The sequence below is a fragment of the Anguilla rostrata genome, chromosome 14 (genome assembly GCF_018555375.3).
Source record: "Anguilla rostrata isolate EN2019 chromosome 14, ASM1855537v3, whole genome shotgun sequence".
NCBI lineage: Eukaryota > Metazoa > Chordata > Actinopteri > Anguilliformes > Anguillidae > Anguilla > Anguilla rostrata.
The window spans coordinates 35,939,719-35,955,269 of NC_057946.1; the positions used below are offsets into that span (position 1 = coordinate 35,939,719).

Consider the following 15,551-nt stretch of genomic DNA (forward strand, 5'->3'; position numbering starts at 1 on the left):
CAGGGTGTTTGACATGAAAGTCCTTAACCATCTGCTTATCCAAAATGAAGCGAGAGGGGATCCAGCTTCTTTCCTCGGGGCCGTAGCCTTCCCAGTCCACCAGGTACTGAAGGCCGCGACCCCGACGACGAACATCCAACAGTTTGTTCACGGTGTAGGCATCACCACCATCAATGAGTCGGGGGGGAGGGGGGGGCTCAGGGGCAGGGCAGAGGGGATGGGTAACAACGGGTTTTAAGCGGGAAACATGAAAAGTGGGGTGAATTCTGCGCATGGTGGAGGGTAACTTTAATATAACAGCAGTGGGGCTGAGGATTTTAACAATAGGGAAGGGGCCAATAAAACGAGGAGCTAACTTCTGGGACTCAACACGTAGGGGAATGTCTCTGGTGGTGAGCCAAACACGCTGTCCAACTCTGTAGGAGGGGGCTTTAGAGCGGCGGCGATCGGCCGTCACCTTCATCCTGGCGCTGGCGCGAAGCAAGTTGAGGCGAGCGGTCTTCCATGTTCTCCTGCAGCGCCGGATGAAGGCTTCAGCTGAGGGGACCCCCACCTCCTCCTCCTGACTAGGGAATAGAGGCGGCTGGTACCCTAGGCAGCACTCGAACGGAGAAAGTTTGGAAGCGGAGGTGTGTGAGTTAATGGCATACTCTGCCCAGGGTAGTTGATAAGACCATGAGGTGGGGTTCTTGGAGCAGAGGCATCTAAGGACAGTTTCGATCACTTGATTGGCCCGCTCGGTCTGGCCATTGGTCTGGGGGTGAAATCCTGAGGATAGGCTAATGGAGGAACCCAACAGTGAGCAGAAAGCTTTCCAGAAACGTGCAGTGAACTGGGGGCCTCTATCGGAAACTATATTAGTGGGGATGCCGTGTAATCTAATAACGTGATGAATGAGTAAGTTGGCAGTTTCTTTGGCAGAGGGAAGCTTGGTGAGGGGAACGAAGTGAACAGCTTTAGAGAACCTATCAACTATGGTGAGGATAGTGGTGAAAGTGTTGGATGGGGGTAAGCCTGTGATGAAATCTAATGCTATGTGAGACCAGGGGCGGTGTGGGATGGGGAGGGGCTGTAACAGACCTGAGGGTGGGTGGTGAGAGGGTTTGTTCTGGGCACAGACCAAGCAGGCAGCCACAAAGTCCAAGATCTCTTGTTTCATGGAGGGCCACCAAAAACGTCTCTGAATAAATGTCCTGGTTCTGGTGGCCCCGGGTGGCATGAGAGTTGCGAAGCGTGGCCCCAAAGGAGAACTTGAGAGCGGACTTGGGCAGGAACGTAGAGACGATCCGCTGGGCAATTACTTGGACCAGCCTCATCCTCCTGGGCCTTACGAACCATCTCCTCGATGTCCAAGTGAATGGCATTGATGAAACAGCTCCGCGGGAGGATGGTGTCAGGTGAAGGATCTTTGGTGGGTGGTTCAAACCGGCGGGAGAGGGCGTCAGGCTTGGTATTCTTTGACCCGGGGCGGTAAGCAAGGGTAAAGTCAAATCTGGAGAAGAATAGTGCCCATCGGGCCTGGCGAGAGTTGAGGCGTTTGGCTGTGTGAAGGTACTCCAGGTTCTTATGATCAGTCCACACCAGGAAAGGTGTTTGAGAGCCCTCAAGCCAATGGCGCCATTCTCCCAAAGCCATCCTCACCGCCAACAGCTCACGGTTCCCAATGTCATAGTTCTGTTCTGTGGGTGTCAGGCGGTGAGAGAAGTAGGCACAGGGATGGATCTTATTGTCCCTGGAGGAACGCTGAGAGAGAACGGCTCCCACCCCAATGTTGGAGGCATCAACCTCTACGATGAACTGAGCCGCAGAGTCAGGATGAACAAGGATGGGTGCAGAGGTGAAGTGGTTTTTGAGGGCTCGGAAGCTGTTTCAGCCTGGGCGTTCCACTGGAATCGGGTCTTAATGGATGTGAGGGCGGTGAGTGGGGCTGCCAGAGAACTGTAATTACGGATGAAACGGCGGTAAAAGTTGGCGAAGCCCAGGAAACGTTGCAGTTCCCGACGACAGTCTGGCTGAGGCCATTCCACAACCGCCCGGATCTTCTGGGGGTCCATCTGAATGCTGCCGGCGGAGATGATGTATCCCAGGAAAGAAGTGGTGTTGCAACTAAACTCACATTTCTCCGCCTTGACAAATAAGCGGTTCTCCAACAGTCTCTGGAGCACCTTGCGGACCTGGATGATATGTTCCTCCTTAGTTTTGGAAAAGATCAGGATGTCATCCAGGTATACAAAAACAAACTTATTTATCCAGTCCCTCAGAACATCATTCACCAGTGTCTGGAAAATAGCTGGTGCGTTTGTGAGCCCGAAGGGCATCACCAAATACTCCCAGTGTCCGGTAGGAGTGTTGAAGGCTGTCTTCCATTCATCGCCCTCTCGAATGCGCACCAGGTGATAGGCGTTGCGCAGGTCCAGCTTGGTGAATATGGGTGGCTCCTTGCAGGAGTTCAAAGGCGGAAGCCATGAGGGGGAGTGGGTAACGGTTCTTGATCGTAATGTCATTGAGGGCTCGGTAGTCGACGCAAGGCCGGAGTGAGCCATCCTTCTTCCCCACAAAGAAGAATCCGGCCCCTGCTGGTGAGGATGAAGGACGGATGATGCCGGCAGTCAAGGACTCCTGGAGGTATTTATTCATAGCTTCCGTCTCCGGCCGAGACAGAGAGAACAATCGACCTCTGGTGGGAGTGGTGCGGGCTTCAGGTCAATGGTGCAGTCGTAAGGGCGGTGAGGAGGCAGAGAGGTGGCTCGGGACTTGCTGAAGACCTCTTCAAGGTCCAGGTACTCGGGAGGAACCGCCGACAGGTCCGTCGGCTTCTCGGGAGGAGGTGACTCAGGAACAGAAGAATGGGCCTCTCGCAGACAAGATGCTAAACAGAATGGGCTCCAGCCCAAAATCTTGTGCGAGTTCCACTCCAAGGTGGGGTTGTGCTTCTCAAGCCAGGGATGCCCGAGAATGATGGGTGAGTGGGGAGATTCAATGATGTGGAGCCGAAGCTCCTCTTGATGGTTGCCGGAGAGCCGAACCTTGAGAGGAACGCTGGTGTGAGTAATATTCGCCAACCTTTGACCATTGAGCGAGTTGGCCACTAGGGGGCATGACATCTTCTCCAAGGGGATCCCCCATCTCTCGGCGGCCCCAGCGTCCAGGAAGTTCTCCTCGGCCCCGGAGTCGATGAGGGCGGTGGTCCCCTTGGTTCGTCCATCCCACTCAATGTTGACAGGCAGGCAAGTCCGGTGTTTGGAGGAGGATTCGGTTGGAACCATACCCACTAGTGCTTCTCGACACACTAGCGGGCGTTGTCTTTTTAGCGGGCAGGCTGCGACATAGTGGCCTGGTTTCCCACAGTAGAGGCATGACCTGGTGTGCATTCTTCTATCCCTCTCCTCCTTGGTCAGGCGAGCACGGTTGACTTGCATCGGCTCCGGGTCCGACATCATGACTGGAGGAGGTTTGAGATTGGTAGAAGGTGCAGCAGTGGTTCTGGACCTCTCAGTGACTGCTCGGTTGTAGACCCCTTGACTGCGAGCCCGTTGGCGCTCTCGGATGCGTGAATCCACGCGGATAGCCAGGGCAATGAGATCGTTTAGGTCCTCGGGCAGGTCCCGGGTCAGCAGCTCGTCCTTCACGCTCTCAGACAGGCCATTGAGGAAGGTGTCGTACTGAGACTTCTCCTCCCAGCCACTGGCGGTAGCCAGAGTACGAAAGTCGATGGCGAAGTCCGACACCGTCATTCCCCCTTGGCGCATGCGCAGGAGTTCTTGCGCCGCATCATGGCCGTGCTTGGAGCGGTCGAAGACCCGTTTCATCTCTTCTGCGAGCAGCGTGGAGGTCTGCACGCAGGGAAGCCCCTCCTCCCAGGCAGCCGTTCCCCACTTCCTAGCTCGCCCGGTGAGCTGCGTGATGATGTAGGCAACTCGGGCCTGCTCAGTGGGGAAGGTAGCTGGCTGTAGCTGGAAGATCAGCCGGCACTGGGTAAGGAATGGGCGGCAGCCACCAGGTTCTCCGTCGTACTTCTCCGGAGGAGGAAGGTCGGGCTCACGAGCACGTACAGGTGGGATGTCAGGCGTAGCGGGAGCCGCAGGTTGCTGGGGAGCGAAGCCAGGCGAGGAAGCCCGGAGTGCAGATATCAGCTCCGCCACGCAGGAGGTTAGGGTCTGCAGCTGGTGAGAGACCGACTCCAAGTGGGACTGGTGGCGTCCCAACATGGCTCCCTGCTGCCCAAGTACAAATTGTACCTGGGCAGGGTCCGCTGGGTCCATCCTGGTCAGAACGTACTGTGATGTTCTGTGTAAGGACCCACACGCAGACCAGGGAAATCCAAGAAAACGTCGTCTTTAATCAGTGCGAAGTTCGTAGCCAGGTGATCAGAGAGAGTGCGGTACAGAATCGAGTTTCCAAAAGAAAAGTAAAAAGACAGGCAAAAAGTCAAAAACCAGGAGATCAGAAAGAGCGAAGGTACAAAGGGGCAGGCAAAAGAGAAGTCAAAGAAAAGCGAAGGTCGAACCAGATCAAACAAAACCAAAAGGGGCAGGCAAACTCGAAGTCGGGCAAAGGGGTGTCGCAAGAATCTCAATAAACAAAGGCTTACAAATAATCGGCACAATGAATATGATCAACGTTCTGACAGGGACATGGTGGAAAAGACTGACATTTATACACTGGGGAAGGTAACAATCAAGGAGGGGTTACGTGAGTGAGGGCGGAGTAACAAACAACATCCAGGTGAAGAACATTAGGATAACTAATTAAATGACAGGGGACTGACAAAACGCGGACTGGAATCACATAGACAACAATGATAACAGACGGCCTGGGTTTAGCAGGTAAAACACGTGCAGAGAGAGAGAGGTGCAGTTAGAGCAAGAGACAGGTGCAGGCAATTGCAGAACTCAGCGTTAGAGCAGGCTAGAAAGAAAAGGGGCGGAGCTACAGCGCAGCATGGAAAAGGGGAGACTGGTTAATGTATTAGTATAGTGATCTAAACTATCAAAAACCCAAAACTAGTGTGTGTTAGTCCATTAGTAATATTCACATGTTAGTATATTAGCGAGGTTAGTACTTTACAATCTATAAGTTAGTAGGGATTAGTAGAAATTAGTAAAACTAGAAATCAGCAGGAAGAAAGTAAAGCGAGACTGGAAAGAAGGGGGGAAACCACGAAAACCCGGAACCACCCGAATAGTGAAATCACACAAGTACAGGGGAGTGAAGCAGCTCAGAGAACACAGACACAGAGACAGTACTGGGGAGACAAGTGACCGGGAAATACAGACTACAACAAAACACCATATAAAATTCCCTAAGGTCTTCCCAAAAGAACACTAAATCTAGACGGGATTCAACACCATCTAAAGTCCCTAATCTCCTAATATGAAGCGCTCTCTCCATGACCTCCCTGGGTACCAACCCTCTCCTCTTCTCTTTAGATGGCATTCTGTAAACATATAACAGCAAAAAAGCACATGGTTTGCTATAGCAACTCCATGGCGGCACAATTGTAACAGCTGTTACAATGATACAGACGGGGACAACACTGTTTGGTCACCTAACAAGCAACACCCACTAAAATTGACTCAGGAAACAATACTAACTGGACAGATGGCTTTTCAAAATGATTTATGATTTGATTTACTGTAAGTAAAAATAATGCCTTATATCCCTCAAAAACAGTTAAAAAAATAAAATTAATTTCCCACGAAGGTTGTCTGTGCTGAACTGAGCGTGTACGAAACTGATACGCTACTGCAGCAGCAGTGTACAAAGAGTTATTGCCCGTGTTACGTTTACGATGCGTTACATTTGTACCAACTCTCCCCTGTCTGTTTGGCAGACGTGAAGGACGGGAGCAATGAGCTAGCTGGGATAACATCAGAAGAGGAGAGTATGAGCTGCCCGTCCCCCGTCCTGCTAATTTGGGCTTCTTTTTCTGAAAAGTCGCTGTTAAATTTAAATAATCGGTAGCATTTCAGCTTGTTTTACTTTGTGGGCTTTTCATTGTTTGACGATTTGGGATTGAATTAAAGGTACACTAAGCAAAAAGCTGCGTACCGTTGTGTTTTCAAAAATAGCCTACTCTCTCCCTCCCCTCCCCTCCCCTCCCCGTGCCAAAGAGCTCTGTCGCTTGTTCAAATGTGCCAATAGTGCAAGCACCCCCCTACCCCCCCCCCCCCCCCAAAACACCGCCAACACACAGAGTCAGCCACCACAAATGAATTCTCAGCCTGTGGGAAACACTGTGTTTCTATATGAAAAATATTGATCTAGGGTTCAAAATTCAATAAGGAGCCTTTATAACAGGGAGCCTAGTGAGGGTGGGACATTTTTGACTCTGTAGACATCGGGCGCATGCATAACATGACGAATACAAGGGGGTTAAGATGCCGTTATATTCAAAAGGATGATAATACAGAATCTAAGCAGCTCCGTTCTTGTAATCCAGTACAGCGAAGAGTATATTTTTAATACATGTTCCTAACCTTCTTTCTAGAAGTAATTACGTCTCCGGTTGGGTAGTCAAGAGAATCAATCCAAGAACCACTGGCTTAAACTTGAAAAGGTGTAATGAATATATAAGAGCGGTTTACATTTCAAGGTGTTTTATCCCTTTTTTTTTTTTTTTTTTTTTTACCCAAAACCGGTTTGTCCAAGTACACTGACTGCTGTGGCACAGGCAAGTAGACAGGAGATGTAAAAGAAAAAAACACCCAACTCCACTGTCCCATGTTGTGACCTTCTCTGCCACTTAGTATTTGAATAAATATATTCACGCGAACAAGCTAAAATGGTGGTGATCTGAACACCATATTTCCCGTCATCAGAGTTCCTGTGTGCAAAATCAGTGCTTGCAAAACTCGGTTTTACGCCGAAATTCACGCGAGTAGAAGATCCGAACGCCACGTGCCGCTTCTCCCGCGCAAAGTCACCCACAAGAGCCGAGACCACGCCGCACCGGCGGCAGGGTGAGAGAGAGAGAGAGAGAGAGAGAGAGAGAGAGAGAGAGAGAGAGAGAGAGAGAGAGAGAGAGAGAGAGGGAGAGAGAGAGAGAGAGGGAGAGAGAGACCACCTGAGGCACCGTGTGTACGTCGACCGCTTCCACAGGGAGCAGGGAGACCCATCAGGGCTGCCATCGAGCCGTCACTGCTGTCACGCTTCTGAGAAAGGCAGCGGTACGGAGGCCTCCTCACCCTGTGTGCTGCCAGTGGTGTCATTTCCCAGAAATGCAGTTCCTCGGTGCGTGCTGTGCCTTCATACCGCAATCAGATTCGCTGTCCGTGAGCCTCCAGCTCCAGCCTTCAAGCGGGAGCGGGTGTTACCCACGAGTCCACATTCTGTAATGTCTTCCTCTGCAGTGTCCCACAGATCCAACAACCTAACCTCAGCTGTTCAGCCTGACAGTGTGCTGTACGGCCCAAACCATATTCCATCATGGGTTGCCAATATTCAGTGAAACTCCACTCAAGCTGTTCAGCCTAACAGTGTGCTGTATGGCCCAAACCATATTCCATCATGGGTTGCCAATATTCAGTGAAACTCCACTCAAGCTGTTCAGCCTAACAGTGTGCTGTATGACCCAAACCATATTCCATCATGGGTTGCCAATATTCAGTGAAACTCCATTCAAGCTGTTCAGCCTAACAGTGTGCTGTATGGCCCAAACCATATTCCATCATGGGTTGCCAATATTCAGTGTAACTCCACTCAAGCTGTTCAGCCTAACAGTGTGCTGTATGACCCAAACCATATTCCATCATGGGTTGCCAATATTCAATGAAACTCCATTCAAGCTGTTCAGGCTAGCAGTGTGCTGTATGGCCCAAACCATATTCCATCATGGATTGCCAATTTTCAGTGAAACTCCACTCAAGCTGTTCAGGCTAACAGTGTGCTGTATGGCCCAAACCATATTCCATCATGGGTTGCCAATTTTCAATGAAACTCCACTCAAGCTGTTCAGCCTAACAGTGTGCTGTATGGCCCAAACCATATTCCATCATGGGTTGCCAATATTCAGTGAAACTTCACTCAAGCTGTTCAGCCTAACAGTGTGCTGTATGACCCAAACCATATTCCATAATGGGTTGCCAATATTCAGCGAAACTCCACTCAAGCTGTTCAGCCTAACGGTGTGCTGTATGGCTCAAACCAATGTTCAGGGTGTGTCCGAAAGAGACTCCACTCACCAGGGCATGCTGGACAGCTCATCCCCAAGAGAAATTTGGGTCATTTTTCTGCCTCTTCAGCTCAGACAGGAACCACCAGAGACCCACACTAATCCACAGGGATTCACAGAAACAGCCAGCAGGGTAGCTACTGTTCCAAACGAGTCTTATTGTAACAATTGACTTGGCAATCTATTGTTCTCACACTGCAATTGCATGTCTTGATTGGAATGTAAACTGAATAGAAATGTATGTGCATGTGTTTGTGTCTGTATATGTGGGCGAGCCTGTGTTTTTAGCCTATGTACGACTAACCTAAATATAGATTGATTTATAGTCAGACAGAGATAGATAGATAGATAGATAATGATAAAATGGCCTACAGAATGTTCAGATTTTTAAACAGTCAATTAACAGTGAACAAATGTCTAAAATAAAAATAACCCTTAAATGTGGTAGCAAGGCAGCACGAGGGAGTCATTCGCTCACTTTATAGGTCATCGTCCGTTTCTACTTTCCCATTCCCATATATTACAGTTCACCTGCTGGAGGACCGCGGCTCTTACACGTGCCGAGATGGATTCTCTTTTTCCCTCGGTTGCCACTTTTGGTTAGCAAAAACCAGAGGGTTTCGCACTGCCGCAGAGCCACGCGCACACGCGCACATATTTAATCATCTTAAAAGCCATAAATCTCGAGGAGCACCTCGAGCTGCGAATGTAGCGAGTGGAGCCGGTCGCATATCTGCAGCACGCGCTTTTAAAACTGATTCGAACACAGGCAGTCTATTACAGTAATACAGTGGATAAGATTGCACATGTAAATATGAATTTTCAGACCAGCGTCCCAGGGTGAATGCCGTGAATTAGCGTACGTTAACCAACACATATTTAGTACAGTATCGCTGTATAAAGCATGCGTCATAGAAGGAGCACAAAATTAAATGGACCTCAGACATGGTGTTCTGTACGGACAGAATATCACGTGCAATAATGATTTCTACAACATTACATGTTAATCACATTTTAATAGTTCACACTATACCAAACGCAATGACTCAATATGACGCACTAATAAAGAAGCAGATTGCGCAGTAACCAGTCTTGCTTAGTTATCATCTCTCATTAATTGGGGTTGGTGACCTGAAGCCTGGTAGGAGAGCTGTTAAGAGCTTTCCGTTTCCCACTAACGCCTGCGTCTGCAATGTGCAGTCCTTTCCCAGCTGAGGCTGTGTGCGTGTGTGTATGTATATATATATATATATATATATTCATTCTGCCACAGCTGAAATGCAGCCCACTTCGTAATCTGCCTATGTGACAGAGACCAGCGTCGGTGGCTTCTGTGGGCAGAAGGGAACAGGGCTGATACCAATAATAAATAAATAAAAACTGCTCACTCACTCAGACACACACACACACTCTCTCTCTCTCTCTCTCTCTCTCTCTCTCTCTCTCTCACACACACACACACTATGAAGTCGATCTCGTATGCAATGGGTTAAATACACACGTATGCACAAATATAAACAGAAGCACACACATACACGTACGCACGCACGAATATTTCTTTATGTTGTTAAATGCACATTATGCGCGTTCATCTCGTATTCTAGGTATAAAGTCTTGCCAAAATGCCAATAATTGGCCTCCTTTATTTCTGTACAGTGCCGTCAAGGAAGCGCAAAATCCTCTAGTATCTAAAAGCTGCATTGCTGTAAGCGGGAGCATCACAACTAGCAACATGTCAAGTCGCCAAGACTGTGTGTGTGTGTGTGCTGCGTGCGTGCGTACGTGTGTGTCTGTGTTTGCGCGGGCGCGTGATTCTCGCCTACACATTTTTCCCGTTTCAGGACATCAGACCAACGAATGAGCCAACGGATAATTATGCACAGCCACGCTCGGAAAAGTTGCCCAGCTTCCAACGTTAACCCTGATTAGCATTCCTATCCTAATCGACGGTTCCTCTCCGTTCCCTTTTGCAAATTATCCAGAGAAACGAGGACTAAAAGCTTAATACGCTAATATTGCCCGCTTGAACTTACCTAGGGCTCTTTCAGAAACACAAAACACTAATATTTCTTTCAGTAACTGAATTCAACATCAGTTAGTCAGTAACGTATTTCTTTATGATTATTTCATTGAATGACTAGCTTCACAGCTGTACTGTTAAGACGAAAAAACACACCGAGTCATTATGTAGTGCTAACGATATAGGAGGTGCACCTGGCGCTGCTATAATACAGTAATTGTAATAATACGGATAAAAACACACAAACGTAATCCGAAAGTCAAACAGCGGGCTGCAACTAACGGATCACTGCAACAACAAGTTGGGTCGCCTTTTGCATTTTTACAACACATACAGCACCTCATTCATCCAGGCATCAACTCAGCACAAACTGTATTGGCATGCCATGCCTTGTTTTTGTGTAACAGAAAATTCCGCGTATGCCTAAATTGCTCTCCACAGCAGGAGATACTTCATATTTGCGCACGGGCACCCCGCACATACACACGCGACCGCGCGAGCATACATTTACAAGATATACATAACATACCCATATCCGCGTACTTGTCCGTGTCCTGTCCACAGGTTTAGAGCATTCTAGCGCATGCCTCCCGAGCCCGCATGACTCGCGCTCCTCTCTGACGGTTCCGTTCTAATCCACGAGCCGACCACCTCGCGCAGCCGCGGACTCCAAGCGCACCTGCCCGCCGCTGAGTTCGGGGGCGAAGGCGAGTCTCGCAACCACGTATCTTTTGGTCAATCCCGCAGCCCAGCCGTGGATCATGCCTCACTTGTCCAATAAAACCTGGAAATAAGCCCAGAGTTTTCACGAAGATCCACTCGCATACTTTCCGAGGGCAAAGGTTTAGTGTAATGCCTTCAATTAGAATGAGTTGAAACGTTGAAAAATCTCAAGAATTTCCCAAACCAGTTAATTTTAATCCAGAATAACAATCACAATAAAGTTTGGAGAACATACACGCAACGTTCTCTTTGCATTCCAGCCATCCATCATGTCATATTGCGTAGGCGTTGTTTTTTTTCTTTCTTTTTTTTCCCCTCTCGGCAGATTTTAAGAGAGAATACCACCAAATACCGAAAACTCCTCAGCAAAAACGCGTTCCAAATGTTTGACAGGAGCTTACAGTATCTTGACTACCAGTTTACATTCCACAGTTAGCGGAAGCTGAACTGATCCGACGGATCTAAAATGTATGTCGGTTGAACAGTCGAGTGAAAATAACCGGTGGGGGGAAAATGCGGTTTCCTTTCTTCCTAGTTCTCTCCCTCCGTCTCGCAGTTCCAAATAGCACAGAAGTGCACCAGTCGGTCGAGTCCTTCTCGGCAACTTCGCCAAGGGAAACCTGCACGCCCTCTTCTGGAGGTAAACGGACCCTCACTACAAAGACGACGGACCTTTCTTGTCACTGCACACTTTTGCGTGGAGCTGTCATGTTCTACAGTACCGGCAAATCTGTTATGTTCTCGTGAAAACGTCGTAAATAAATAAAAATACTATCGTAAAGGGACTGCTTGCGTGTTTGTGTGTGTGTGCGCTCACACCTTCTAGCCTATGTAAGACTTAAAAAGGTTGTTACATCGCTGGCTAAAATTCAGCGCTTTTTCAGCGTTGCCAAGAAACATGACGAAATGACCCTTATTTTTGCATCTGTGCGTTCACTGTGCAATCCGCACCTGCTATTCACCTTACCCAGCACTCACAGAGAATTACCGGGGGCTATCACATGAAACGCTCCCACAGCGACCCAGACTGCCCATTGCAATTAGCGTCTAATACCTGCGCATTAGCGGATGCGGAGGTCGCAGGCGAATCGACAGCACATGAAAGCATCGTTTTAGCGATAATCATACCACTTCACAATTGTGCAGTGCTTACATGTATACCCAAAGTTAGTATAATGGCGTGGCCCAGCGCACAGCTGGTTCTCTGGAAATATAGAAAAGGGTGAGTTCCCAGCTTTAGTTGAGTTGGTTTGGTTGGAACCGCTACAGCACAGCGCATACACAGCGGCGCATTTGTTCTATGAAGAGCTCCATTTATAAACAAAGGATGGACATCGCGACCCCTTAATGGAGCACCAGGCCCGGGTCTGAACTATCATTTTTTAATGCGGCTGTCTACTGCCGCCCTTTACCTCAGACATAATTACGGATAATGGCCACTTTAGTTCATATCTCTGACACAATGCAGCTGGCATGTGACACTGGCAACAGAACACGTGCCAACTAGCACAACCTGTGCACTCCTAACGACAGAGAGAGAGAGAGAGATATTACACAACGGGTATTGTGGACATGGGAAAGCACAAAGGGAGCTTGCGACTACACTTTCGTATCCAGGTAAGCAGGTGAGGACAGGTACCTTTGTGATCAGCGGCTGCGATCGATCAGTGGCACGGCGGTGAGTAGCAAACGGCGGTGCTCCCCGCTGCTCTCCAGGTCCAGGGCTGGTCCACTGATCTATTTATCAATAAGAGGAAGAATAATACAAATGACTTAAGTAGCTGAAATAGACATGAGCCTTATAGTGGAGAACAGGGTGGCCGGAGGGAGCTTGGAGGCTCTGGAGAGACTTACATACACCAGAGGAAGCCTCAACCGATGCCAGTGATTTGTTTTGACTTCTTGTCTTATTCAAGGTCTTGTGGTACAGTGCCGTTTACAGTTTGCAGTGGTATGCCAAAATAATTATAGCTTCGTTACTCGAATTGTAATTTGTAGCGACTGTTCTCAGTAAGTTCATGTTTTCTTTCCCTCCTTTTCATTATCTTACGGGTGTGATCATTTCCCGCACTCTAGTGGTGTACAACACTGGGTTAAGAAAGCGAGGAGGAGGAAGAACAAGGGAATCACTTTAAATAAGCAAATAATAACTGAATTTCACACTTTCTCTTCAGCAAAAACTTTGCACTTATTGGACTCAGGAAATGGCGGTGAGTAGACCAATCCGATCCTCGCGCGAAACACAACGACCCAAACAGGGCCTTTTAACAGACCAGCTGCGATGCCATAAAAGGGAAGAGAAGAGAAGTGGCTGATGGCCAGGTCACCGTGACAACGGCGTAAGTGTTTTACCCAAAAGTCTTCTGAACAGGTGGCCTCACCTGTCCATGCCTCACCCCAGAATCCTTCTTTCAGACGTGATATTTAACTGGCTTCTCCTCACAGGGAGTGACACCAGAAATAGGAAGTTGAAGTAGTAGTAGTAATAATAATCATAGTAAATAAATAAATAAATAAATAAATAAATAAATAAATAATGAACATGACCAGGTCTTCTGTACTAAATGAAAGCCTAATGATTGATTTCATGCTGCATATCTGGTGGTTCCATGCAGTCCCAGCAGCCCGGTTTCCCCAGAGCAGATTTCCCAGAGCAGGTTTCCCAGAGCAGGTTTCCCCAGAGCAGGTTTCCCTAGAGCCCAGTTTCACCGGAGCAGGTTTCACCAGAGCCCAGTTTCACCAGAGCAGGTTACACCAGAGCAGGTTTCCCCAGAGCCCAGTTTCACCAGAGCCCAGTTTCCCAGAGCAGGTTTCCCCAGAGCCTGGTTTCCCCAGAGCAGGTTTCCCCAGAGCAGGTTTCCCCAGAGCCAAGTTTCACCAGAGCAGGTTTCACCAGAGCAGGTTTCCCCAGAGCCCAGTTTCCCTAGAGCCTGGCTTCCCCAGAGCAGGTTTCCCAGAGCAGGTTTCCCCAGAGTCTGGTTTCCCCAGAGCAGGTTTCCCAGAGCAGGTTTCCCCAGAGTCTGGTTTCCCCAGAGCAGGTTTCCCAGAGCAGGTTTCCCAGAGCAGGTTTCCCCAGAGTCTGGTTTCCCCAGAGCCCAGTTTCACCAGAGCAGGTTTCCCAGAGCAGGTTTCCCCAGAGTCTGGTTTCACCAGAGCAGGTTTCCCCAGAGCAGGTTTCCCCAGAGTCTGGTTTCCCCAGAGCCTGGTTTCACCAGAGCAGGTTTCCCCAGAGTCTGGTTTCCCCAGAGCCTGGTTTCACCAGAGCAGGTTTCACCAGAGCAGGTTTCACCAGAGGTGTCTCCCAGAAGGCCCTGCAGCTGCATTGGGCCCTGCTCACTCAAACGCTGCTATCCTCCAGATGAGCATGGCAGACACAGGCAGCAGGCTTTTTGCTGAATTCAGCACATTTTTTAGATGGAGTGGATTCGCATTCAAGCACTTTTTAACAATAACTTATGTACACACGCACACACATGCACGTGCACATGCACACGCACACACACACACACACACACACACACACATGCACACGTTCTTTCCAGACCCGCTGATAGTGGCTATTTTGGATGGAGCTCAGGAACCAGGAGACGATCTTGCTGACAAGAATAAAACAATTAGCACCCCGTGCCGTTATTAAGACATCCGCCAGCAGAGCTGAGCAGAGCGATGATTTTCATCCCCAAAGAAGATCCTACCTGCTGTTCTGCACGCGTAATTACTGAGTGCTTCCCCAGCTCCTCAGCCGCGTTCTTAAGAGGGTCCGCTGCAGAGACGCCATTAAAGGACTCACCTATCGCGCGCAGGGAGGGGGGGAGGGGGGTGGGGGGTGGGATTGGCTCAGCGTCCAGTCTGGAGGAGGGTGCGGCACAAGTTTGGAGGCGGGGCTGCTCCTGGGGTCTGGAGACTCTGTGGAAGCGTAATGTCCCGGAATCCTCACGGTGCGTGTCGAACAGGGGCGTCCAGTCCTATCCAAAAAGGGCTGGTGTTGGTGGAGCTTTTAATTTCGTCCCAGCACCCCGACATCTGATTCAACAAGTTAACTAATCGCGGCCTTCAGTGATAAGTAGAACCAGGTGTCTCAGTGCCGCGCTAAAACAATAGCCTGCACCCTCACCAGCTCTTAATCGGATAAGATTGGACGCCCCTGGTGTAAACAATATTCTGGCGGTTTTTCCAGAGGACAAGATAAAGGACTGTGCCTTTCATCGGACCCATGGTGATACCCCTTCAAGGCAACAGCACACAGCTGACAAGTCAGCTGGTTTAAAATTAGTGATTTTTTTTTGTCTTTGAAGAGGGCAGTTTTTCTTCCTGTGCTTTGCAGTCAAGGTCCTGCACCGTGACTGTTTTACACCCACGCCTTGACAAAGAAATACTGAAAAAAGAAGCTATAATCTCCTTGTTCATGCATTATTTTCATTGAGAAAAAAGTAAGCAATAGTTTAGGCAATACTTAAACAATACTCTAAAAGGAAAGTTGGCCAGTGACCACAATACACCCCCCCCTCACTCCCCCAAACACACATAATTGACTTATCATCCATCCATCTATTATCTAACCCACTTATTCCTGCTCAGGGTCATTGGGTGTGTGTACTATCCCAGCATGCATTAGGCTAGAGGCAGGAATACACC

At 49.0% G+C, this 15,551-nt stretch overlaps 1 protein-coding gene across 2 annotated transcripts in view; it reads right to left on the minus strand.

The window, feature by feature from the left end:
* The window catches only part of LOC135239560 (leucine-rich repeat transmembrane neuronal protein 4-like), a 131,916-nt gene extending 120,353 nt beyond the window's left edge, over window positions 1–11,563 (minus strand). Inside the window, exon 1 of one of the 2 annotated variants that reach the window (XM_064308295.1) lies at window positions 10,723–11,563. In XM_064308295.1, the coding sequence (XP_064164365.1) occupies window positions 10,723–10,726 (4 nt within the window). In that variant the 5' untranslated portion in view covers window positions 10,727–11,563. The remainder of the gene's footprint in view (window positions 1–10,722) is intronic. The other variant, XM_064308296.1, reaches the window with a different exon arrangement.
* Between the last annotated feature and the right edge of the window lie 3,988 nt (window positions 11,564–15,551).